Source organism: Sander vitreus, chromosome 13 (assembly GCF_031162955.1).
Source record: "Sander vitreus isolate 19-12246 chromosome 13, sanVit1, whole genome shotgun sequence".
In the NCBI taxonomy this organism is placed as follows: Eukaryota; Metazoa; Chordata; class Actinopteri; order Perciformes; family Percidae; genus Sander; species Sander vitreus.
The window spans coordinates 22,728,913-22,755,641 of record NC_135867.1 but is presented as its reverse complement, the minus strand read 5'-3'; the positions used below and the strand labels follow the sequence as shown (position 1 = coordinate 22,755,641).

General features: G+C 40.7%; 2 protein-coding genes across 2 annotated transcripts in view; one reads left to right on the top strand and one right to left on the bottom strand.

The window, feature by feature from the left end:
* znhit3 (zinc finger, HIT-type containing 3) overlaps positions 1-4,178 on the top strand; it is a 5,141-nt gene extending 963 nt beyond the window's left edge. Inside the window, exons 2-5 of the mRNA XM_078266369.1 lie at positions 140-171; positions 299-364; positions 2,098-2,178; positions 3,903-4,178. Coding sequence (XP_078122495.1) covers positions 140-171; positions 299-364; positions 2,098-2,178; positions 3,903-4,066 — 343 coding nt within the window. The 3' untranslated portion in view covers positions 4,067-4,178. The remainder of the gene's footprint in view (positions 1-139; positions 172-298; positions 365-2,097; positions 2,179-3,902) is intronic.
* Positions 4,179-4,357: 179 nt separating this feature from the next.
* On the bottom strand, positions 4,358-26,683 carry myo19 (myosin XIX). The gene is made up of 24 exons (XM_078266361.1): positions 26,599-26,683; positions 24,941-25,088; positions 23,464-23,612; positions 22,992-23,105; positions 21,577-21,709; positions 21,421-21,490; positions 20,963-21,065; positions 20,762-20,858; positions 20,586-20,662; positions 20,073-20,163; positions 19,292-19,457; positions 18,504-18,577; positions 18,265-18,386; positions 16,343-16,456; positions 15,447-15,623; positions 15,220-15,357; positions 14,424-14,531; positions 14,236-14,306; positions 14,065-14,144; positions 11,001-11,164; positions 9,407-9,536; positions 8,567-8,652; positions 7,157-7,483; positions 4,358-5,879 (listed from the first exon to the last, which is right to left on the bottom strand). Exons 1-24 carry the CDS (start codon positions 26,656-26,658, stop codon positions 5,766-5,768), a joined length of 2,913 nt encoding a protein of 970 aa, XP_078122487.1. The 5' UTR covers positions 26,659-26,683; the 3' UTR covers positions 4,358-5,765.
* Between the last annotated feature and the right edge of the window lie 46 nt (positions 26,684-26,729).

Genomic DNA, 26,729 nt, shown 5'->3' with positions numbered 1-26,729 from the left:
TTAAACACGTTAACATACATATGTGTATATATACTGTGTATTACCTTGTTTCAGTGTTGCACAGAGATCATTATTATGATCTGGCAGATCATTTCTTTTTATTTATTTTTTTATAATTATTGTGTTCTTACTCTTACAGTTGTTCACTTGGCTGTTACAAGAGGCATAAAGGTAAATAAGCTTGATCTCAGTATTGAAGTGATGGAGTTATGTGCTGTTTAGACAAGCTGCGATCATAATAAGAGGGCGCTGCTCATCATCCACTGATCCATAATCAAAATTCTTTGTTTGCCCACAGACACTTGCCTTCCTGTTGAGCAGCCTGCACCTATTGAGCCTGAAGTGAAGGATTCTTTCAACACTGGTATGGTATTATTTCTCTGATCATTCCTGTTATTCTATTTTTTTTGTATAGTGTGTCCATATCAGCCAGCAAGAGCGCAAATCAAATATATTATAATAGGTGGGGCAACATGGACAAAGTAATAAAAAACATTCAAAAAGTCAAATTCATGTAAACAGAGGGCTTATCATCTTGTATGACATTTTAGTGTATTCACTTTAATCATGAAAATTGTGAACAATTACTGTATTTAGACGGATAGTAAACAATATACTACTGTGATTATCTATTGTCACCAAGCTGTGCATTTCACTGAGCTAGAGAGTGGGTATGTGGTGGGAAATATTTGTGTTCCTGTTGCTCAGAGGTAGAGCGGGTCGACCCTCAACCACAAAATTGGCGGTTCGATCCCTGGCTCCTCCGGCCATATTTCAAAGTGTCCTTGAGCAAGACACTGAACCCTAGCCTGGATGCCAGCCAAACTTAGCCCCGCCCACAACATTTGAGGCCGGAAAGTTCGGTCTGGACTTGATCCGTTGTGGAGGAACTATGCTCGAACCAGAGCTGTTTCGGACCAATCAAATTGTCAGGGCGGGCTTTATACGATGGACAGATGATCAACAGTAACGTAATCAACCACGTCACCAAAGAGCGCTTGGGTTGAATTTGTTTACAACAAAGATGGCTGCCGCTGGAGAATTGAGATGTGTAGATGTTTTAGAAGATATCGACAGCGCATTCATTTTAAAAGTGGAACAGAGAACCACGATCACGTATGTATACACATTGCCACACCCGTCCGCACGACACGGAAACTGCTCTGTCGAAGCCTGCCTCTGACTTGCGGCTTCTGTGACGTCTGTCTCCGTTGCTCTGATTGGTTGGAGGTCTATCCAGTTGAGTGCAGAGGCATTTTCTTTTCCGGTTCGGTTGAAACACGCCCCATAATCACAGCGCAATGGAGCAGTATCAGACTCATATTCTGACTAGAATCTGAGTATGACGACATCAGGCTAACTGAACCCCAAGTTGCTCCCCAGACGCTGAATGTGGCTGTCCACTGCTCCTAATGCTTAGGATGGGTTAAATGCAGAGATTGAATTACACTACTGCATGATTGTATTGGACAAACAATAGTTTATTCTTCCAAAGTTGTCAATTTTAATTTAATTGTCCCTTTAGTAGATTAAAGCCCAATTTATAGTCCTGTGTTCAATGAACACCGTAGATACGTACGTATGTACGTCTCAAAGAATTTTAACTACACATCACGGCGACACAGATCACAACAACTGCGATTGGTCCGCTAGCGTTGCATTTCCTCCTACCTATTTTTCGGTTTCTCCCTCTCCATAAACAACATGAAATCAAGGAGACGGAGAGGGTTAACACTTTGTTTCTCTCACTATAACTCTAGAGTCGGTACTCGCTCCGAAGCTAATCACCGTCACTCGCTCTACCAGACACTCCACACACACACACGCATACATACACATACACACACGCCGGCTCTGCTATGCTCTTAAAGGGATACGCTAGAGCGAAGCAGACACCAGCGCACAAGTATAAACTTCAGGCCACTTACTTTAGGCTATGGCATAAGCTCTGCGTAGAGCCCCCGCAGAAGCATAAATCCCACTTAAGTGACAGCAAAGATAGGCTGTGAGATGAAGTGATTGAAATACCACAGTTCAACCTTCACAATTTTCCAATGCCCTGTGTGAAAGGCACTTTTTGCTTTCCTGTCTTTGCAGAGACGTGGACTGTTGAGGATCTTCTGCAGGAAGAGGAGGACATTGTTGACAAAGTGCCTCTGCAGAGGCTCCAGCTGTTAGGTATTAATCTGACAGTGCCTTTCGTCTGTCTCTTCACACAGCAGCATCACCACATGTTCCTTCATCTAACACGCTAATGACCACCTCGATTAAAGCGTAACTGTCGCCAAAATGCAACCTAGGGTCTTTTTGTGAATGTACCCGAGTCAAACCTTCGTTTAAAAGCATATTTAGGACGGAATCGCCACTTTTAAGATTTACCGTATTTTCGTTTTTTGGTCAAATGGCCTTTTGAATGGGAATCCTAGGGGCACTTTGATGCTAGCCTCGAAATAGCTATTTTTAAACCACTAAGAAGGCTCGACACAACATGAGTTGTGTCATGAGTGATACAACATGCTCAAAGTATGACCAGGGTCTCTACACACGAACAAAAGCATTGAGAACATTGTTTGTGTACCCAGAGTTTACTAAAAAAAGGTTTTAACAGCTCACTGTAGCGGTTGTTCTTCCGGTCGCCGTCTATCGAGCCAGTCAAAAATAGTCGAGGGAGGAAATAGCATGCTCCAAAAGCTTAGTTCCATATAAATGCACAGATAATTCGTTGTTCTGTCGTTAGTGAAACACAATATTGACCTTGCAGTTGAAAAAGGAGCCTCATATAAGAATGACATTTCCTCCTATGGAGATTTTTGACTGGGAAAATGGCAGATAGCGTAAACAACAACTGCTAACGTGAGTTGCTCAAAACCTTTTTTTAGTAAACTCTGCGTACACAAACGCATGCTGTGTTCTCAATGCTCGAGTTCATGTGTAGAGCCACTGGTGATACTTGGAGTCGAGCCTTCTTAGTGTTTTAAAAATAGCTATTTCGAGGCTAGCATAAAAGTGTCCCTAGCTCTCCCATTCAAAAGGCCATTTGACCGAAAAATGAAAATACGGTAAATCTTGAAAGTGGCGATTCTGTCTTAAATATGCTTTTAAAACAAAAGTTTGACTGGGGTACGTTCACAAAAAGACCCTAGGTTGCATTTTGGCGAGAGTTACGCTTTAAAGTGCCCATATTATGAAAAAAACACTTTTTCTTGGATTTGGGGTGTTCTTTTGTGTCTCTGGTGCTTCCACACGCATACAAACTTCCATCCATGCTGTTTTGAGTGAGATACAGTTTCTGAATGTGTCCTGCCTTCAGTCTCTGGGTGAGCTGTTCAAAATCATCAACGGCTTGTGATGTCACAAGCCGAAACGAGTTGGCTAACCGCAACCGTTAGCTCGTAGCGTTAGCATGCTACCTCGTTCTCAATAGCAAAGTACTGCTACAACACACACAAGTTCACCATAATCTACAAAAGAACTACTTACATGTGCGCCCTCATTTAGAAGTCTCCCAGTTAATCCTGCCTTGTAACTGACTGAAGGTGGAGAAACAGCCTTTCTTTTACTGTTTATGGAGCTAGCTAGCTGACATGATCTACATCTGAGCTACTGAGCATGTGTGAGTGCAATCAAAGATAGTACAGAAGAAGAAAAGAGGTCTCACTCTGTAGCTAAAACAGAGACCAGCTGAAAAGAGGATCCGCAGCAGTGAGAGAGAGCTGTGCAGTATAATAAAAATATGGTGTTTTTTGAAAATTAAACCATGTAAACCTATTCTGGTACAACCTTAAAATACAATTATGAACCTGAACGTGAGCATAATATGGGCGCTTTAAGTATATAAATATATATATTTTTTTTTTAAAAAGTCGGGTGTGGGTAATTCATGTTTTCTTATTTCTCTGCAGGTCAGTCAAAAGAGCTAAGAGATCTTCTGTGCAACCCCCATCTGAGACAGTTACTGCGCTCCATTGACAGTGCAGACAGCAAAGACGATGCGATGAAGGCTGCCATGCAGGAGCCTCTGTTTGTAGAATTTTCAGATCAGTGTTCGAAAATTGTCAATAATTAAACAAAATCATTAACAGCCAACAAAGCTGACGATTTGTAAAATAGCGCCTGCATTGGTTTTTCTATCAGATCACTTTCGATTATATTTATGTATAAAGTCTTGGAATAAGCAAGTTGTGTAGTCACTGTATTTCTTTGTTGATCTAACTTCCTGTCCTGTGCCTTGTCATGCAACAGAATCATGTTCAAATAAACACTGAAATGTTTAAAAACTATATAAATTGTTAAGTCAATACTAAAGGCTTTACAGTGTTGTTAAAAAAAAGAAGTCAACTGTAGAACGCGTACGTCAAACGTTCTATAACTGACGTTTATTTCAACAAAACGGACATTTAAATAACATAATACAAGTTGTACAATGATCCCTTGGTCCTGCTAACAAAACTACAGATTTCAGATTACAAACTGTCATAATGACTCTGACATTTCAGTGAATCAACAGCTGGAAAAGGTTAAAAGAAGAAATTATTTAACGGGCAAATGAAGATAAGCAAGAATCAACAGAGCTGTCCCGGAAGGTTACGTATGTGTAGGATCAAAAGCTAGGATGACAAACAATCAGTGTTAAGTTACATTAGTAATTTTTTTGTCTATAATGAGACATTTGTTCTCCCACATGAAACACTAGTGTAAAAAATACTTTGGTATACTATACAGTGCTTGCATTAATGCTTTGGACTGCAGCAGATTAAAATCCACACAGGAAGTGGTTTGGTCAAACATTTTACACAACGCATATAAGAAAGACTCTTTATCAAACAAAAAAAAGCAGCAATTTAAATATACCTGGGTTCATCCTTTCCCTGTTTCACATGAGTAATGTGTCAGCTTGTTCATGTCTGTCTGTTGCTGTTTGTGTGTGGTTTTAATGTGCAATATGTGCTTTACATGTGCAAAACTTGCTTAATTACCCCCTCCCCCCATTATATCTGCATCTGACCCATGTGTTTTTACACCAAAAATAAATCTAGAAAATCACACATAAATAATCACCCTTAAATAAATACACTAACAGCCCATTTGTCATTTGAGTGTAGATTTTAAGAAAGGCACTCGTCAAAGGTTCAATACTTTGATCAATAGTCAAGATGTTCCAAAGAGGCAGCAGTGAGACAAAAGCCTGCAGTCCTCTGTTTTTAAAGGCGCTAAGGTTGTGCCATGTCACTTCAGTTCTCCAGACAAAGACTCATAAAAATGATTCTGAGTTGGTCTCGTCCTGCAGTAACATCACCACAACCTACACCCCATTCACTGTTTTCTATATTTCTTATCTCAGGTGTGGCAGGTCAGTGGTCAGTGTTTCTGGACAGTCTACTGTCTGAGATTTTGAATTAGAGATGATTTTTTTTTTTTTTGTCCCTAGAGCCTGAATGCAACTAAAAATGATGTATGATAAGTAAATCAGCTTCATGGCACGGTGCATTATCTTACCTGACCTGGTGAGTTCAAATATTATCATGCCAGGGTGCAGGTTTCGCACCCTTGCAGAACACAAATTGAGAGGCAAAATGAAACTTTGGCATTCTTAAAAAAAAAAAAAAGTTGTAAATAAAAACTTTAAACACATTTAACAAAACTACATCATAAAATAGCAGGTTTGTTCCCTCTGTGTCAGATTATGGAAAAACAACTGGGTGCCAGATTGTCCTTAATCTGTGTCCGTGACATCAGCCTTTAGTGTCGTGCATAGAGGGGAACTCTTACAAAGTTTTCTCTAGGAGGATCGCGTTGAACCCTGTGACGTCACTCTTCATGTCTGGTTGCCTGTCAGCATAGAGTAGTGGAGATCGCCGATAGTGCAGCTTTACAGACCTCTGAGTAGAAAAGGAAAAAGAATATCATATGACCACTGGTACATTTACTCAAGTACTACACTTAAGTACAAATGTTGAGGTACTTGTACTTTACTGGAGTCTTTTCTTTTCAGGCCACTTTGTACATCTACGCCACTACATTTCAGAGAGAAATATTGTACTTTTTACTCCACAACATTAAGGCCCTGACACACCAACCCGATTATCGGCCGTTGGACAGTCTGGCGAGGTCGGTGACTCGAGTCTGTTCGGTGTGTTCCGTGCCGTCGTCCGTCCGAGGAGCTGTCGGCTTTCATTTTGGCTGACCTGACTTGCTGGGTTGGAGGGCGGGCAGTCGGACTCAATGACCAATGTGATTGGTGGAGTGCTAACCCGGAAATGACGAGCGGGATGAGTGACGAACGCCTCTCAAAATCTGACGAAAATCTTTTAAACTGACCTTTGTCGATCTGAAATGAAGACAGATTCAGCAACTGCATGGCCTATCTCTCGCTTAAAATATTTTCAGAAACACGTTTCAGTGAACTATTTTCGTAAAATACGAGATCATATTTCGAACAAGCCGCCATTATCGGTCAGCTGGAGAAGCCAGACCCACGTGACGCGTTCGTCATTTCCGGTTTTAATTTTTTTTATTACGTGTCGCGCACGCACAGAACGTACGCTCAAGTCAACGTCGCTTCGGTGTGTTCCGAGGCACTTTTTGGACCTCGGGGAGCCGACTAATCAGTCCGACTGCCTTTTCTGCCGACGGTCAGCCGTCGGGTTGGTGTGTCAGGGCCTTAAGTCTCACAGCTTTAGTTACTAGTTACTTTACAAGTTAAGAATTACAATTGCACACTAAGCACATGTAGTTTATAAAATATCCAACAATATAACGGCCTACAAGTCCAGTTGAAATGATTAGACGATTAAACACTGAATGTTTTTGAAGCTTTTCTTGACACTTTTAACGCTAATTTTTGGCACTTATGAAGCTTGTTTTGATGCTTTCATTTCCAGTTTCTAAAATGTGAGGAGTTTTCTGTGTTGAGTACTTTTACTTTTAATACTTTAGGTACATTTTCCTGATGATACTCACATACTTTTACTTAAGTAACATTTTCAATGCCGGACTTTATTTGTTTATTTGAGTATTTTTACACAATCTGGTGTTAGTACTTAGTACTAAAGGACCTTAATACTTCTTCCACCACTGCAAATACCCAATCATAAAAATCATCCAGATGATAAAAACGTATGGAGATTTAACAGAACTTGTGTGCATGTGCCCTTACCTTGGGTTGAGCCCGTATGGAGGCTAGTCCCTGGGAGTACTGGTTGGGCTCCACCTTATACCCCCCTCTGGTGGAGGGCAGGCTGAGGGAGGCCATCACAGACATCATCTTCTGGAAGCCTGTGGCTGTCATAGACATGGTGATGGACGGGGCCGAGGCCAGAGCCAGGCCCATGGGCCACCCACGCACTGTGACAGGCTCCTGGATGGAAGAGAGCTGAACCAAGCCCCGCTCCCTGATAACAGGGTCCAATGCTGGCGCATCGTCCGCCCTCACAAAGTCCTTTGCATCATCCAGTTCTGCCTCAGCCAAGGATTTCAATAGGGCCTGCCACAAAAACAAAACTTAATTTACATATTATCCATAACTCCACCTTTATTTATGTGTTAATTTAGTGCCACTAGACATTAATAAACATTGCTGTACATGCACCAGTCAGCCAAAAGGCTATAAGGTCGTCCCTGGAGAGATTTAGCACTGCTCTCCTATAACATCCTCAGACTCAAGATGGACAGTTAAAAAAAGTCAATGCAGCAGAACCCTTTTAGTCCACACATTCTGATTCCTTGTCAAAACTGGCCCTACGTTACCTATGATGCAACTCAACCGTCAAAAGATTTGAATGTGTTATGATATAGAGCTCAACAGTGTGGTTCCGGAAGTAAAAATCCCATAGATTTTCTCCATAAGGATTTTGATTGTCAGCCATAATGTCCAAACCCTCCGAGGTGGAGTGACCACGAGCTCCCAGCTTGTGAAATGAAAGTTTTTTGCTCCTGTAGAAGCCAGAAGTCTGAATGAAATCAACCTTGTTTTCAGAAAAAACATGTTTTATTCGCAATCTTATGGAGAAATACTACACTACCCACAATCCTAAGCGTAACAGCGACGTCTCTGATAGGTGGAACTCGCGGTTACCAAGGAAATGTTTACCGAACGGCTAGAGCGAGCGTCTACCGTTGAAGTCTATGATCGTTTCTGTACACAGTCTTGTGCCTTTGCCTTTTTTTTGCCGTTTTCAAAATGTTATTTTGTGCCAAATCAAATGTTTTATGTTCACGATTCATCTCCTAGCTTGTTGGCTTGGTTCCAGGCTTCAAACTCTTGAATATAAGCATTAAATGAAACGTCAATGGAGATATTGAACGGGGAAAAACACTTCCGAAACCAGAGCCTTTAAAAACGTGGGCGGTCACTGTTGAGCTCTATTAGCAGCAATGTAGCCTCAGGCAGAGATGAGGAGTGTGTTTTCAGACTTGTAGTCTTCAGCCCCAACTCACGCTGACTCAAGTGACATCACTTGAGGATCAGATTTCGTGCAGCTCGCACTGGAGCCACAGAGTATAGTTTGAGCCATGAAGAATGAGCAAGAAAACACAAGATATGATATATATTCTTTCCAAATCTCACCCTCCACTTCCTCCAGGTGTTCTGGATGACTGCAGCTGCTCTGTTCCATCTCTGGACCCGCCTCCTGACCAGCCAGGACCGCAGCGCTGCAGCAGGCACAAAACACAGTCATTCCATTAGCAAGCCATTCATTCTGCAAGTGTTATCTGTGCATTGTGGGGACAAATGTTTATGTACTCCCATTCAGAGTATCAAAACAACCCCTGTCATTAACATTTAATAGGACTGTAACGATGCTCTTAGATCGGTTCAAAATCAATATAAATGTGTAAAGATTACAACCGGTTGAGATAAAAGAAATTAAAATAAAACGAATTCTGATGCAAACGGCCTAGGGCTTAATCTACTATTGATTTCACTTGTTTGACTTCAGACGTCAATACGTGTTCTAAGTTTATTTATTTGAAGAGATTTTGTTATACATTTATTTATTTTGATGTCTGCTTTTAAAAATCTTATTATCCATTTTTTATTTAATTGTTATTTAAGATAAAATACAATTTCTGTTGCACTTTTGATGAGAGGACACATCTGTTGTTTTGCACAGTTTATATAAATAAAGGAATAGTTTTCAGTCATTTGTCTACAGCTCATTCTGTTAAAAGAAATCGCGAGAAAAGCGTATCGTGAACTTAAAATCGTGAATGGTATGGAATCGTGAGTTGAGTGCATCCTTACACCCCTTTTACAACCCAACATTTAATCAAATGAGCTGTCGTGGCAGCTTATGATGCCGTTGATAGGATAAACAGTGTCAGCCTGACAGACTCAGTGTAAGTGAGGCCACAGAGCTCTACTGATTCCACTAGGTAGTAGCTGGCCAGGGCATTAAGGGTTTACCTGCTTGGATAAGAGTAGCAGACTGCTGGCGGGTGTGACGTCTGCGGCGCTGGTACCGCTGCCAGTAGCACTGAACTGAGAAGGCACACTGAGACAGGATCTTCTTCCTCTGATCCTCCAGCAAATCTAGCTGTGAGACAACAGCCACACAGGTCAGCACTCCAAAAAAAGACCAGAGAGCCCTTATTTACTTTACAGGACTTGTAAGTAACTAAAGTAGGGCTGCACAACATATCGTTTTTTTATCGCCATCATGATGTCAACTGACGCAAGAAACACATGGCGATAGGCTGTGAAATATTGCGAAAGGCACTCCGAGTTTTGTTTTGTGTTAGTTGAAAGAAAATATCAGTAGAAAACTGCACTTTAAAATGTAACTGTCACTTTTTTTTAGTGCTGCCTTTAATGTTCAATTCAATGATCAATTTGTTCAATAAAATAAATGATTTCCTTTCATTTGTTTTAAATTCAACAAGAAATTTGTTGTATTTTAGCAGAATACTGAAAGTAGCAAAAAATGCAGAACTGAGTACACTTTAAGTTATATTGTTATCACAATATTCAACATTATCGCATGTCTTCCTCATATCGTGCAGCACTAAACTAAAGCACCCAATGAGGACAAAATTACCAGATTGCAAAATAAATATAGCCTAGAAATCTAGGGTGCGTCTAGTAACTCTCCGTTGGCTTGCGAGCTAGAAAAACCAAACTGGCCAGGCCAATCACACTGTGTATAGAGTGAGTGGGCGGGCTTATGGCTAATGCTGCTGGCGAACAGCGGTCTTTTGAATTGGCTTTGGCCGTGACTCTGGAAGACTTGGAGTTAAGCTTTTCTTTGAGAAAAGAACGGCAAGAACGGCACTGAAGTCATTCTTAAAAAAGGAAGATGTGTTTGGAGTTTTGCAGACTGGATACGGCAAAAGTTTAATCTATCAACTAGCTCTGCTACCTTCTTCGTTGCTCGGCCTGGTTGTAGCTCTATCCTATTGCGTGCAGAGAGAATTTGAAAGACAACCATTTATCCCGCCCCTCTGATTGAGCCCTGTCAATGGTGAGTTCCCAGACCCAACATCCTGATGTGGGTCTGGCTTGTCAGGCTAAAAGAAATACGTAGTACATTTGCAAATTACTTCCCAAGCTATCAAGTTATACATACAAATTATGTGTGTTTGTAGGGCTCCACGATATGAGGAAAATATGCGATAACGTTGTTGAATATCACGATAACGATATTACTTAATATCGTTACTAAATAAACAGATATTAAAGTGTACTCAGTTCTGAATTTCTTCTGCTTTCAGTATTCTTAAATACAACAAATTGCTTGTTGAATTTAAAACAAAAAAGGAAATCATTTCTGACATTCTTTTTTTATTGAATGTTTAACAAATTGAACATTGAAGGAAAAAAGAATGACATTTTAAAGTGCAGTTTTCTACTGATATTTTCTTTTAACTGACACAAAAAAAATCTCAGAGTGTCTTTCGCGATGTGTTTATTGAGTCAGTTGATATCGCGATGACGATAAAAAAAGATATATTGTGCAGCCCTAGTGAGGATACCTACGTATGTACAGTATATAATTACTGACCATCGACTGGGTAAGAAAAACTTTAGTCCTTCCGCAGTGCACCCATGAATTGGGTTTTTCACTGTCAAGTTTGTGCGAGGGGTCAAACGCCTTGTGCTGTAACACGACCCTGAGGAGCTTTTCCACCGCTTGCCGAAAAACATCGTTGCTGTCAGCCTCCACATCTGAGACAGAGAGGAATTGGAATTAGAGTGAAGCCCTGGAGACATTATTCAGGTAAGGGCAGAGCAGCAATGTAGCTGTCTAGAGATTCCCTTTTACCACATAGTATTTGTCTGACAGTATGCCAACAGGGTAAGCGTTTGAGCACAGAGAAATCCATCCGAATCAACAGCACAGCTTCCCCAGACACTGAATGATTACACTGAATTCAACGAACCTTACAAAGCTGATCATAGTTGGCAGCATTCAGGATTAGTGAGCAGCTTACTTCAACATTCATACAACCAATCTCAAGTCTCGAGTCTACAGCCATGCTGGCACTGTGAGCCTGTACTTGAGCTAAATGCTAATGGAAATGTTAACATGCTGATGTTTAGCAGCAAGTATTGAACTTAAAAAACTGTTCAACAAATCAACAGTGAAACCACCTTGAACTGTGAAATTTCCCTCCATACTTTTACTGTTTGTTGATCATTAGGAGCCGAAATCGTAGTCGCGATGACATTTTGATTAATTGCACAGCCCCACCATGTTCATTATCTTAGTTCAGTGTGCAGTAGCATGCTAACATTTTCTAATTAGCACTAAACACAAAGTACAGCTGAGGCTGATGGAAATGTCATTAGTTTAGCAGGTATTGAGTCATAAACCAAAGTATTGGACAAATTACAATTTTTTTTTTTTTTGGCCTTTTAAGACCGATTAAGACTGGAAACCGGGTAGAGAGATGGGGAACGACATGCATTGAAAGGGTTGCGGGTCGGACTCGAACCCGGGGCCGCTGCGGTAAGGACAGAGCCTTAGTGCATGGGGTGCACGCTCAACCAGGTCAGCTACCAGGGCGCCTGACAAATTACAATTTTGACCTCCTGGTGACGCAACAGGAAAAGTCAGGGCATCACCAAAGTCAGTAAGCTACATCCTCTGTGGCAAACGAATGTCTGTACAAATTGTGATAGCAATCCATCCAATAGTTGTTGACATATTGAGCAGTGTGTTAAGATGAATACAGTTCAAGCACACACTAATGAGTAAAGAAACATGAAACAACATGCAAAGCAAGCTCTGATAGACAGAGGTGCATGCATTTACCTGGAAAGTTCATAAGAAGTTGCACATTTTGTTAGAAAGTCCTGTTTGTATACACCAAGTGGAAAAAGTCCCCAGGAATGTAGAGAACTGAGAATCACATACAGTGGGGCAAAAAAGTATTTAGTCAGCCACCAATTGTGCAAGTTCTCCCACTTAAAAAGATGAGAGAGGCCTGTAATTTTCATCATAGGTACACTTCAACTATGAGTGACAAAATGAGAAAATAAAATCCAGAAAATCACATTGTAGGATTTTTAATGAATTTATTTGCAAATTCCTCAGGAAAATAAGTATTTGGTCACCTACAAACAAGCAAGATTTCTGACTCTCACAGACCTGTAACTTCTTATTTAAGAGGCTCCTCTGGCCTCCACTCGTTACCTGTATTAATGGCACCTGTTTGAACTTGTTATCAGTATAAAAGACACCTGTCCACAACCTCAAACAGTCACACTCCAAACTCCAAGACCAAAGAGCTGTCAAAGGACACCAGAAACAAAATTGTAGACCTGCACCAGGCTGGGAAGACTGAATCTGCAATAGGTAAGCAGCTTGGTGTGAAGAAATCAACTGTGGGAGCAATTATAAGAAAATGGAAGACATACAAGACCACTAATAATCTCCCTCAATCTGGGGCTCCACGTAAGATCTCACCCCCGTGGGGTCAAAATGATCACAAGAACGGTGAGCAAAAATCCCAGAACCACACGGGGGGACATAGTGAATGACCTGCAGAGAGCTGGGACCAAAGTAACAAAGGCTACCATCAGTAACACACTACGCCGCCAGGGACTCAAATCCTGTAGTGCCAGACGTGTCCCCCTGCTTAAGCCAGTACATGTCCAGGCCCGTCTGGAGTTTGCTAAAGAGCATTTGGATGATCCAGAAGAGGATTGGGAGAATGTCATATGGTCAGATGAAACCAAAATTGAACTTTTTGGTAAAAACTCAACTCGTCGTGTTTGGAGGGGAAAGAATGCTGAGTTGCATCCAAAGAACACCATACATACTGTGAAGCATGGGGGTAGAAACATCCTGCTTTGGGGCTGTTTTTATGCAAAGGGACCAGGACGACTGATCCGTGTAAAGGAAAGAATGAATGGGGCCATGTATCGTGAGATTTTGAGTGAAAACCTCCTTCCATCAGCAAGGGCATTGAATATGAAATGTGGATGGGTCTTTCAGCATGACAATGATCCCAAACACACTGCCCGGGCAATGAAGGAGTGGCTTCGTAAGAAGCATTTCAAGGTCCTGGAGTGGCCTAGCCAGTCTCCAGATCTCAACCCCATAGAAAATCTTTGGAGGGAGTTGAAAGTCTGTGTTGCCCAGCGACAGCCCCAAAACATCACTGCTCTAGAGGAGATCTGCATGGAGGAATGGGCCAAAACACCAGCAACAGTGTGTGAAAACCTTGTGAAGACTTACAGAAAACGTTTGACCTCTGTCATTGCCAACAAAGGGTATATAACAAAGTATTGAGATGAACTTTTGTTATTGACCAAATACTTATTTCCCACCATAATATGCAAATAAATTCATTAAAAATCCTACAATGTGATTTTCTGGATTTTTTTTCTCATTTTGTCTCTCATAGTTGAAGTGTAACTATGGTGAAAATTACAGGCCAAGTGGGAGAACTTGCACAATTGGTGGCTGACTAAATACTTTTTTGCCCCACTGTACTAAGAGGGCAAATGAAGGAAAAGGTGAATAACAGACCTAAAGAGAGGAAATAGAATCACTCTTTGTCCACAGTAAACATGCCAAAATTGACCTTAAAATCGATCTTGCAACAAACTGAACCTACCAACACAATGACTCCCCGACTTGAAATGTGAATATTTTGCTATCAGTCCATAGCGTTGCATGAAGCCTTTGAAAGGAATTCTGTACAACAGAAATGACAAGTCAGCCAACATTCAAGAGAAACAAAGCAATACATTACGATTAAGAGTTGATAGAGAATTTTGTTGTTCACCTTATGGGAAAGCCAGCAGCACTGATATGAATAGTCTCCACAATCCCGCAGGCCTCCAGCTGCATGATAACCTGACAGCAGACGGGGAATAACCATTAAAACCTTTCCCTTTTTGTGAAAAAAAAGAAAGCATTGCATCTCATTGTTGTACTGCTGGTGATACTGCTGGAAAAAATTAGAACATCTACCTCCTCCTTTTTGAAGCTCATCGGATTGCAGTCTGGGTTGGGTTTGATGCAGCGAGTGTAGTGAGGAGTTGTGCTGTGGAGGATCTTCATCAGGCTCTCCAGAGAGTTCTATGATCAGACATTAACATCATCGGGGCCATGACTAAACTGTCCCAGGAGGAACTCTACAGGCTTCAACACGCTAATATAACCCTGGTGATAAAGGCCTTCGTTGGCTGTAGAGCTGCACGATATGAGGAAAATATCTAATTGTGATGAGTTTGACTGATATTGCGATATGATGCAGGATATTGGAGGGAATGATCTTCTTTTATTTTTTATTTTCGGCCTTTATTTTGACAGGACAGCTGAAGACAGGGGAGAGAGAGGGGGAATGACATGCAGCAAAGGGCCCCAGGTCAGAGTCAAACCCGGGCCCACTGCGTTGAGGAGTATACCTCTATATATGGGCGCCTGCTCTACCAACTGAGCTATCCGGGCGCCCGTAATGATCATTTTTGTATAATTATTCTCATTTTCATTGAAAAATATTAAAATAAAAAAAATGAAAATGAATATAGTGTGATTTCTTTTGGGAGGATCTGTACCAAACAAAGATTTTTTTCTTTAGTCTGTAGGACAGGATTTGTAGGCCGGGAAGTCTCTGTAGCACCACAATACTTCATTCAGAATGGTTTGACACATCGTTTACCTTTAACATTATATTGCCCCCCTCCCGCGATTTGGATATGCACTTAGTCCATATGACGATTTGTATAAAATTGCGATTAATTGTGCAGCCCTAGTTGTCTCCCACCTTGAACTTGGAGACCACAGTGACTTTACTGAGCCCCTTGGTAGTTGGATTCTCAGTTTCGTTGTCGGTGAAGATCTGGTGAAGCAGGGGGCTGTCAGACTTCTGCAGCAGGTTAATAAGCTCTGGTGGCACTGGGTCCTAAAACACAGAATCCAGCAGGAGATGAGTGGATGCCGGCGGTCAACCTTCTGAACACAATTCAAAAGTTTTTTTTTTTAAATACACACCTTGTTTTTCTCCACCATCCCCTCCATCTGGTAGTTGACTTTGCCAGCGTAATGGGCCACGGTGAAGTGTGGCTCCTTGCTGAACTTGTCCCAGCTGATGTTGGCATTATCACTGAGCTCCTTCTCCAAACGAACCCTGAATGTCTTTGGGTCCGAGGCTCGATTAAGACGACTCTCCTATAGGACAGGTATGTAAAAAGTTTTCTACCGCCACGTAGTGCAGAATACATATATTTAATGGTAAATGAATGTACGGATTAACCAAGAAAATGACTGCATGGAAACAAAGTGTCAAAAGATAATTACTTGTATGCCGTTCTATTAAAAATGACACTGTAAAAAGACAAATCCATAAATTGTATTACTTCTTTCAAAAGAATATGATTTAAATGAAATATGGTATAAATGTCTTCTCTAATGGGAAGAAATGTTGGATGAAGCACTTCCTTGGAGACAGGTGTATAGATTGATTTTACATTGTGTGTCGATACATGTTTTTGTCCCCGTTATGGGGTGAAAATCAAAGAGATGGTTAGGTTTGTATTCTATTGCCTTGAGTACTGTATCCCGTACAAACAATAATACTTGGCGATTTAAGCAAACATTAAACGAAATAAAATTCATGTTTAATTTGAAGAAGAAAGAAAGTTTGACTTCTGTTGCTTTACGTTCGCTTGTTAGCACTATTTTATTTTGGTGGGCGTTAACGGCAAATGGGCCAGAGAAGTTATGGAATTGTCCAAGTTTCTGTATTCGGATTTGTTTGTTTTGCCATTATTAGTTTGGGCTGTTGCGTTTGCTTTTGAGTGTGTGGGTTATGCAAGTTATTTTTATCAGATACTTAAACAACAATAATAATAATAATAATAATAAACGCAAGAAAATGACCAGCATACCTCATTAAGCAGAGAAAACACACCGACAGGGCTTCCCTCTAGAAGATCCAGACAGCTCTGGTTGTCTTTATATTTGACAAAGGACCACTCCAACCCCTCTGACACATATTCCTCCTGGGAAAAACAGAGATAGAAGCAGAAGGATTCAAGTAACAAAATACATTTCTTCACATTACAAAAGGTATGACAAGTTGTTCTGTTGACGATCAACAGAGATTTCACAACGACTGAAGAAGCCTCCTGAATGTCTGAGGCCTGCACGTCCCAACAAGCAGAGAAACGGCGGCTCTCGTGAGATATGGAAACGGTAAGGTGATCGGGGTGCAGCAAGCCCAGCTACAGGAAATGTGTTGTAAGTGTGTCACCTGCATGGCTCAACAAATTCTTAACTGCCCTAACCACACCCACTTTTTAAGAAATTTGGTCTCTTGCCCTCTGGCCGCCATTTCAGAATGCCCTGAACAATAACATGGCGTGCCAGGGCTTCTTTTATTCCTGTGGCCATCGAGAAGCTTAATTTGATTCATTAAAAGGTCCTATGACATGCTGCTTCTGGATGCTTTTATATAGGCCTTAGTGGTCCCCTAATACTGTATCTGAAGTCTCTTTTATATAGGCCTTAGTGGTCCCCTAATACTGTATCTGAAGTCTCTTTTATATAGGCCTTAGTGGTCCCCTAATACTGTATCTGAAGTCTCTTTTATATAGGCCTTAGTGGTCCCCTAATACTGTATCTGAAGTCTCTTTTATACAGGCCTTAGTGGTCCCCTAATACTGTATCTGAAGTCTCTTTTATATAGACCTTAGTGGTCCCCTAATACTGTATCTGAAGTCTCTTTTATATAGGCCTTAGTGGTCCCCTAATACTGTATCTGAAGTCTCTTTTATATAGGCCTTAGTGGTCCCCTAATACTGTATCTGAAGTCTCTTTTATATAGACCTTAGTGGTCCCCTAATACTGTATCTGAAGTCTCTTTTATATAGACCTTAGTGGTCCCCTAATACTGTATCTGAAGTCTCTTTTATATAGACCTTAGTGGTCCCCTAATACTGTATCTGAAGTCTCTTTTTATATAGGCCTTAGTGGTCCCCTAATACTGTATCTGAAGTCTCTTTTATATAGACCTTAGTGGTCCCCTAATACTGTATCTGTTACCAAGTCTCTCACAGCCACTAGAGCCATTCCCACAATGAGCTTTCCTTAGAACATGCCATTTCGGTTTCTGTAGCTTTAAATGCTAATGAGGAGGAGAGAGGGGGGGCAAGCTAAAGGGAGGAGGTGTGGACTTGACCAACTGCCATCCTTCGCTCGTTTGCAAGCCATGATGTCTCTCTCTCTCTCTCATGGGCGGGTCAAATTCTCTGGGCGGGCAAAGCAGAGAAAGGGGAGGTCACCTTCCTCCTTATGAGGACACATAGGGAAGATTCCAGATCGGTCCATCTGAGCTTTCATTTTCTCAAAGGCAGAGCAGGATACCCAGAGCTCGGTTTACACCTATAACCATTTCTAGCCACTGGGGGACCATAGGCAGGTTGGGGGAACTCACATTAATGTTAAAAAAAAACAACTCAAAGTGAAATTTTCATGCCATGGGTCCTTTAACTTACTTGCTTTTATGTGTATCTGTGTTAGATAGCTTGGATTGATTATTGATTTATTCCATTCAAGTTTTACTTGACTCTGTACAGCACTTACAGCATGTATTTATTTACTGTGCTGTTTCTAATGTTTTAAGTTTGTTTTTTTTAACTTCTGGTTCAGTGTGGCAGGTGTACCTTGTTTTCATTTGTGGTATAGAATGGTTCTGTATTTGTCGCTGTTGTCAATATTTTTACGATTGCCATCGTCCTTGATGTGATTTTTGATGCCTGCTGCGGATCAAATTTCCTTCGGGATAATAAAGCTGAAAGTAGCGTTGTACCTGCTGAGCTCGGAGATAATGAGCCACAAAGTGCTGCTGCAGTTTCTCATTGGCGTAGTTGATGCACAGCTGCTCCAGGTTGTTGATCTGGAAACACTCAAACCCGTACACATCTAGAACTCCTGGAGATCACAGAGTAGAGAGGACTGCGTGAGCTTACGAAAAGAAACAGAGGGAAAAAAATATACAAATAGATATGTATTCACATTCCATGAAGTAAAAGACACCAATGCTTTTACCAATGAAGTTGCACCATGTGGATGTGCCTGCACATATGCTGTTGTTGATGACTGTAACCAGCCACTCAAATAATCTGTGGGAAAAAAAGACACAAACTCTTACTTAAAACATAAATTATGTGAATATAAAGAGTGATTAACAGACATATCTTCATCACTGTTTGTAAACAAAGGGGCATGATGGTTTCACCTTCGAGTGTTTCGTGGAAAGTAGGGCTGCACGATATGAGGAAAATATGCAATAATGTGGTTGAATATTTGCGATAACGATATTACTTGCAATAAATAAACAGATATTGAAGTGTACTCAGTTCTGCCTTTCTGCTGCTTTCAGTATTCTGCTAAAATACAACAAATTGCTTGTTGAATTTAAAACAAATGAAAGGAAATCATTTCCAACATTCTTTTATTGATTTTTATCAATAAATTGTAATAATTGATTTTATTTTATTGATCATTGAATTGAATATAAAAGGCACCGCAAAAAAAGAATGAAAAAGTTTTAAAAGTGCAGTTTTCTACTGATTTATTTTGTGTAGCGTCTTCCGCGATGTGTCGCAGACTTTCGTGATGTGTTTATTGCGGCAGTTGATATCGCCATGACGATTAAAAAAAATAAAATAAATAAAAATAAAAAAGATATACTATGCAGCCCTAGTGGAAAAGGAGTGTTTGACGACAACCGAGTCTAAATCGCAGGACAAAAACAAGTTCCTGCATGACCGGTCCTTTTTCACATAATATTATCACATTGCTGTGTTATTTGACGATCAAATCCTCATTCTTACTGGGCGTAGATGGCCTTGGCCAGGCAGTCTCTCCTCATGCTGCACTCTGCCTGGGAACAGGGCTTGAGAACGCTCTGCTTCCCCGCCTTCAACGTCCTCACTCTTATACACATCTGAAGCTCCTCAGCAGGGACACACAGCAGCTCCGCGGCCCTCTGCAAGAAGTCTAACACAGGCACGAGTGGAAGCTGTTAACTATGTACAGGGTTTCCCCCAGATAAGTTGTTTAGCCCAGTGGCAAGTGTCCCGCCTGGGGCCAGTCACAGACTGATGGCAGCATTAATGTAGAGCCCAATAGTCTCTGTGATAACAGAATCATGGAAGGAATTGCTATAAAACAGATTCCATAGGGCCCTACATTAAGTCAGTGCTAAAAGCTAACTGGAGATTTGAAAATATGCCTACATCTAAGTTTCCAACCCCTGACTGTAACTAGTTTAAAAAACTTCATAAAAATACATTCAAATTTCTTTCTCCCAGTGTCTTACGCCTGGTGGGGGGGCAACGTAGGTGTATTGCCACCAGGCTTGCAATACACTGGGGGGAACCCTGATGTAGCTCATGTTTGTTGGGAGTTATTGTCAGGGAGCGGGGTGTCAGGGAATGTATTCTTGAATCCAGCAGCATGACACATGATCGTGCAACCTATATGTATCTTTTAAAATAAATCCCTTGAGCATCATTCTGTATGTATGTCAGCCTTAAATGACTAAATAAAGGAGATTTTGAGCAACTTAATAACTGGAGGTGATGAGAGTTGTTTAAATATCATATCCGATACCTTTGGACTGTTCATCTAGGTTACATGGTTGTGATTCATCCGTTGAAGAGGAGAAATTCAAATTCCCCAACTGCAGAATCCCTGCCAATATCTGTAATACATTGCAAAAATTCAATTCTATGCTAACAGAAAAAGAAAGACAATGAAAACATATATAGTTTCAGCGTTCCTGAGCGGTATATAAACATTTAATAAATAGTTTATAACGCTGCATGTATGAAACTACACCACAATGTAGTTGTAAGCAGATGTAAGTGATCTATTGTGCCAAAACTATAGCTCTTCCTGTGGGCACACATAACTGGATGCTGGTGTATAAACAGATAATGACTATGGCAAAAAACACAGTTGTAATCTTCATAGGCGAAATTATCATTGATGACAAATACTGTATATTAATACATTTGCTTACAACTACATTATAGTGTGTTAGAAACTAGTCATTACATGTTTCTATAGTGTTTAAAAATGTTAAATAGAGGGGGTTAAATCTAAGTCAGATGAGTACCTTACCTTAAATATTTGTCTCTGCCTTTCTGCATTAATGCCCAGATGAACCATTGCCGCGACAGTCTCGTGAAAACAATCCTCTATAAAACATTACACGAAAAGAACTTGTGAGAATCCCAAATCCCTACAGAATATAAGACAAAAACATGCCTAAATATACATGAAAAATAAAGACCAACCCTCCACTGTTTTTTCAGAATTTGGCAGCCACACAAAGTGCTGGCCACATGGCATCTTCCACTCCTTTCTCTGCTCATCCGTGGCCCCTTTCATCATCTGGAAAAACAATATGCTCTCAGAATTTACATCTGCTTCACATATGAATGGGTCAATATTAAACTAATATACACACATAAGGTTTTGTGCGGCCGTTAACTCACCTGGTAAAATATGTGGAAGTTCCTCTCGTTAGCCAGTTGGCAAGCCACCCTGGTCTTCTCGAGCAAATATGTTTGCACGGACGCCCCCACTAACAGCTGACATCTTCATGTAAAAATAACACGTTGAACTGATTAAACTGAACTGTACACTGATGATACGTTTCTCACGTGAAGAGCCGGATTCAATGGAAAGACCACACTAGGCATACTGCATTTTTCGGGCCCCCTCCAAATGGATACTTTTGTTATTTGGTGAATAAACAAGATAACTTTTAACTGCCACATGATTATTATGCTGTTTTATTTATTTAGGTATTATAAAAATATATTTTGACTTTTCCCTTATAATGGGCCCTCTAGTGGCAAATGGGCCCTAGACATGTGCCTAGAATGCCTGTGCCTAGATCCGGGCCTGGACGTGATGAAGAAGAAAGTGCAGCAGGATGAATTCTAATTACCTGTCTAGCTGGAGCTGGATGTACTTTCCAAAGCGACTGCTGTTGTTGTTCCGTAGCGTACAGGCATTGCCTACATGGAGAGTAGAGTTTTGACTGAGTGACAGTGCACAGTGGTTATTTTCACATTAACAAGACACCAGCGATCAGTTATCTCACCGAAAGCTTCCATGATGGGGTTGGAGTCCAGCACCCTCCTCTCTATCCTCTCCACTGTGTCCTGACTCTTCAACACTGAGTACGAGGCCGCCACAGTGGCGTAGTATTTCATCAGGCAGCGAGACGTCCATGTCTATAAAGAAACAAACCACAGGGCCACTAAAGATTGGTTCTACGGACCCCGGGACCCAATTTACAGCCATCACCTCTGTTCTCTGTTTAGGGCTTCAACTAACGATTTAATTGAATCCATTAACCACTTATTTATTTGTTGATCGGTGATCAACTGCCAGTCGCTATTCTGACGATCGCTGTTCATGCAAACTGTCTTCCTTATAGATTTTTCGGAGGTTTTTTGTATTTCTTTAAGAGGCTTCTCGCCGGAGTTCCGCAGCCAGAACCCCGGTGTCACACCCAGACTCACATTAGGAGTCTGTTCTGTTGTGCACAAAAATCGGCGACAAATCAGAATGGTAAGTGTAGTTAGCATCTTTTATTTGTTTGCATTGTTGTTGGCTTGTTAGCTTTTAACTTGCAGCGTCTGACAACAGCTAGGATGATATTATATGATATGTGGGTGGGTCTCTCTGTACTGACAAGTAGAGATGTTCCGATACCGATAGGTATCGGCTCCGATACTGCCTAAAATGCTGGTATCGGTATCGGTCCTGGAGTCTATGCACCGATCCGATACCACGTAATAAAGCCCTAAAGAAAATCTACGTTAAAGTAGTTTATGTTATTTTTCCGTTATAACGGACTGTCAAACTGGAGAATAAAAGAAGAAGTTCTGGTGCGTTAATTGTTTGTGTTTGTTCATGTTTCACAAAGAGTTTAACCTGAGCCAGACCGACGACAAAGATAGAAATAATATCACATCCATACAGAGATAGTAGTATACAGTTGTTAAAACATAATAAAATATATGACACACTGGTATCGGATCGGTATTTGGTATCGGTCGATACGCAAGTTCAGGTATCGGAATCGGGAAGCAAAAAATGGTATCGGACCATCTCTACTGACAAGTCCGCTCTGCACTGAAGGTTTCAGTTTCTTTTCTGGCGTTTGTATATTAGACAGCGGTTGGCTTTCAAATCTGATGACGTATCTGCCATCTGACGAATGTTGAACACCTCTCTAGTGACAAACTTTGCACAGATACAAGTCAGTATATAGGTCAGATGTTTTAAGGGACATAGACTTTAGAAAAATACATTTTTGAGTGGAGGGGGTCTTTAAAATTCTTGAAACCAGCCAGCTTATAAATGCGTAATTTAGTCGATATACTGCAAATGGGCAAATACCACAATCTGCGGCACTGTAAGTAAAAGAGCAACTGATAGTTTGAACCCCTGATTGATGTAGTAGGTTACGTTTATTCTGTAAGCTTAACACACTATGTCTTGGTTTACCTTTCCTGCACCGCTCTCACCGCTGACCACCAATGATTGGTTCACTGGCTCCAGCTGGCCCTGAACATTCCTGTAGGCTTCTTCCGCCACAATAAAGATGTGTGGTTTGAACTCCTGTTGGCAAAAAATACAGACTTATTAAGATGCTGGCCATTTTTAGACTTCGGGGAGAGCCACCGGTGCCTTCAAGGAGGTTCCAGACTTTAATGAGTTTGACTTTGAAGCTGTTTCTGATAAAAGGAGGCAGACGAGGAACCCGAGGATTTATGTTTGACCACAAACCCCCTGAATAAGCCAAACTCTTACAATGCACCCACCGCAACCCCCCCCCACAAACATCTACACCCCTGCTTGAACCACCATCCATCTTTCCCCACCAACATAATTTAAAAAAAACTCTATAGAGAAATAAACAGGTACACAAGTAAGCTGAATTACAGTGAAAGACAGCCTTGACTCTGTAAATACATACCTGGGGCTGAGGAGCGCAGTGATACTCCTTCATCACATCCAGAGAGTAGAGGTCTGGGAATGGCTGGAAGGGGTTAAGAGCCACTAAGGTGCAGCCAGCATTGGTGTAAAACACCTTCACACTGTACCTGGCCTGCAGGCATTTCAGCACTACCAGAGGAAAATATTAAGTATCATTAATTAACAGGAAAAAAACACAGAAGCCAATATTTTACAGAATAAAACCACCTAAGGCAGGTACAAGAGAACACAGCAGCATTAAAATGACAAAAATATGTTTCTCTATAATATATACAAAATAACATGATCCATATTTCAGATGCAGCATAATCAGTCCAAGAGCTCTGAAAGAAAACATCCTACAGCAATTCCATGCCGTTAACCTGACCCCTGCTGTTAATAAGCTGTGCTGTTATGTTGTCTACCTTGAGCTGAAACTAAGGCCACCTGGAAATGTAAACTATTGTAATCGTTTGAATGCTTCACGTTGGCCCTACTGTATTACAAATGTATAAGGAATACAAGAGTTATCGTTTTTGGTGATGCACGTGTCTGCCAGCAAAGTAAGTCATGCCCTTGGTTCACACTTTGTTCCTCTCAGTGTGTACACTGCAGCATTTGGGTTTCACAGCAGTCATTCATGCATCACCTTTTTTTTATTTATTTTTTTTTATCATCCCTGCAGATTTTATCTTGACGCGGTTAAACAATACACAGCAAAATGCTGCAATCCAAGGTGACATGAGCTGGAAAACATTGTTTCACACTGGCTGTGTTTTTGTAAATAAAGACAAAGTTTATGCAACATATCAAACACGCAGCAGCACTCACTGCCATGCAGCAGTAGAGATTTCAAGATGTATGCCATCAAATTCAGTGGAAGGGGTACTTTGTTGATCAAAACTACCCTTAATGTATAATAGGAGAAATGACTTCTTACATACCACTTCGCTGAAACAGCAAGCACTACAAGCAGGAAGCTTCATGATGCACCATGTTTATCAAGTGATTTAGAGACTCTAGAGCAGGGGTGTCAAACTCAATTTCACTAAGGGCCACATTGGAAATGAGAATCACATCAAGGGCCAGACATGTAGAATTTATTGACATGCTTTTATTTTAATTGAAAAAGTCAAATATCTTTGACCTTATGATTGCATGTCTCATATAGTATACTCACTTACAGTTGACAGTTGACATAAAGCCCTAAAAAAGTCAGCAAAGAAGTTTGGTAGCCATCGTAGAAAAAAAGCGCAAAAACATCGCAGAAAGCGCCAAAATCGTCGAATAAAGTAACAAAAAAGTGACAAAAACTTTGAAAAAGCGAGAAAAAAAGTAGGTGGGCTGAAATGTTTTGTGAACCTAAATTGATATGCGGGCCGGATCAAAATCTACGAGGGGCCGGATTTGGCCTGCGGGCCTTGAGTTTGACACATGCGCTCTAAAGGGCCTAGTGACATTACAGCCCCACTGGTTACCTGTTGTTGGGGTTACTGGGTTAACTTTGGTGAGGTCGTCATAAGTGTGGAGTTGGTCTTCATCAATGAGGAAGGCCTGGATATCTCCCTCCAATGAATCATTTAGGCACGGGTGAGGAGAATGGACCTTCTGGAGGAATCCTTTCCCCTATGTGAATGAGACAAAGTGTGATATTGTGTTTAAAATATGAAGTGACACCTTGTAAGTCATGCCAAGTAATTGCACATGGAAAACAATAGTAAATGAAGCAATTTGTAAAAATAAAACCAGAAAATCACACAGCTGTGCCCAAACCTCTGATCATCATCATTACGTCAAGTCTGATCGCAAAGGCAGTATTTTCTAAATAGGGATACATTTCCGAGCTCCATACTTATAACAGTACAGCAAAAATAGATCTTGTTTTGTGCATCAAAATATTTGTTATTATAACATAATGTGGTTTTCATACAATCTGTCAAACGTTCCCAAGCTATGAAGCACTTAAAATATCCCATCTCGATGCCATTAAATGTTCAAGACTGTATTCTTGGCTTTGAGAGATGTGTCAAACATATAGATTACATAAGTAAATTAAATATAAATTCTTACATGACATGCTAGTTTTATTGACACTTACTTTAGCGACCTAAAAAAGCTAATAGTATTACATGGGCAATGCTACATGTATTTGTTCAGAAACATTGTGGTCAATGTGTCATGTGTAATTCATTCAGTCACAATCAATTCAGACTGACAAATGGAAGTCAGCTTTATCCTGCCAAGATCACATGGCCTGGACCTGCCGCCCAACTGACAACTTATTACATTTGTGTAGACAGATTTAATCCAATAGCAGGTAGCCTACATCCCATCATTCTGTAAGGCGATTTTAAACCATGTGAACAGTCTTATTGTCATACCTACACGAAAAATATCCAAGTACACAATGCATTCAATTGACATATCTAACACATGCAGTTACACTAGCACTGTACACTTGTCACAAGTATCATGTTATAGCAGTATGTTATATAATGAAACAGTAAGTGGCTGAAGAACATAAATACTACAAAAATCGTATATAGGTAGATGATGAACAACACATTAAAGTGATTTTTGTGACACCTGGTTATAGTATCCCTCCTCTTGTTCTCATACCAAACTCCAGTCAGAAATCTGGCAATTTAGTGAATGTTGGCAACTATACTTATAGGTAACGTTATTATTTAAATATTTTGATCTTCAAGTACATTTAAAAGTGGCCCACAACAATTTTACTTAAGTCACGTTCCTCAGAGTGTGTGTGTGTGTGTGTGTGTGTGTGTGTGTGTGTGTGTGTTACTGTTACCTATGCAAGGTAGAAATACGTTGTCAAATTAAGCCACTACATTTGGCTACATTTCCCCGCATTGTAGGGACTATTTTCATCTGGCGCATTAAACGTTGGATTACGGTATTGTTATTCGGTCACAGGTTTATAAAACATTCTACAACGCGTTTGAATACGAACCAACCAATCAAAGCTGAGAACCGGTTATGTTACATATTATTGATAAAGGTACTCCAGGTCAAGTTAACTTATCATTAACTTTTACATTTAAAACTGAAAAGGAACACCTCTAAACCACCAGTTGAGAAATCGTGGACGGATCTTCCCCGTGTGCTTAACTCTTACCGTTCCCCCTCCATTTCTGTATCCTGCCTTAACGTTACGTCTGGTGTCCGCAGAACTCATTGATTTTACCGTTAACGTTACCTTCGTGTCTTAAAAGGTTTGATAGGAACCACTTCTATATTCTAATAAGG

Excerpts from the sequence above, each read along its gene's own strand:
- myo19 (XM_078266361.1), bottom strand. The coding sequence starts at position 26,658 with ATGAGTTCTGCGGACACCAGACGTAACGTTAAGGCAGGATACAGAAAT. Across the intron at positions 18,578-19,291 it reads GCCAAGGCCATCTACGCCCA|ATTATTTGAGTGGCTGGTTA; the intron begins GTAAGAATGAGG and ends TTTTTCCCACAG. Across the intron at positions 7,484-8,566 it reads ACACCTGGAGGAAGTGGAGG|GCCCTATTGAAATCCTTGGC; the intron begins GTGAGATTTGGA and ends TTTTTGTGGCAG.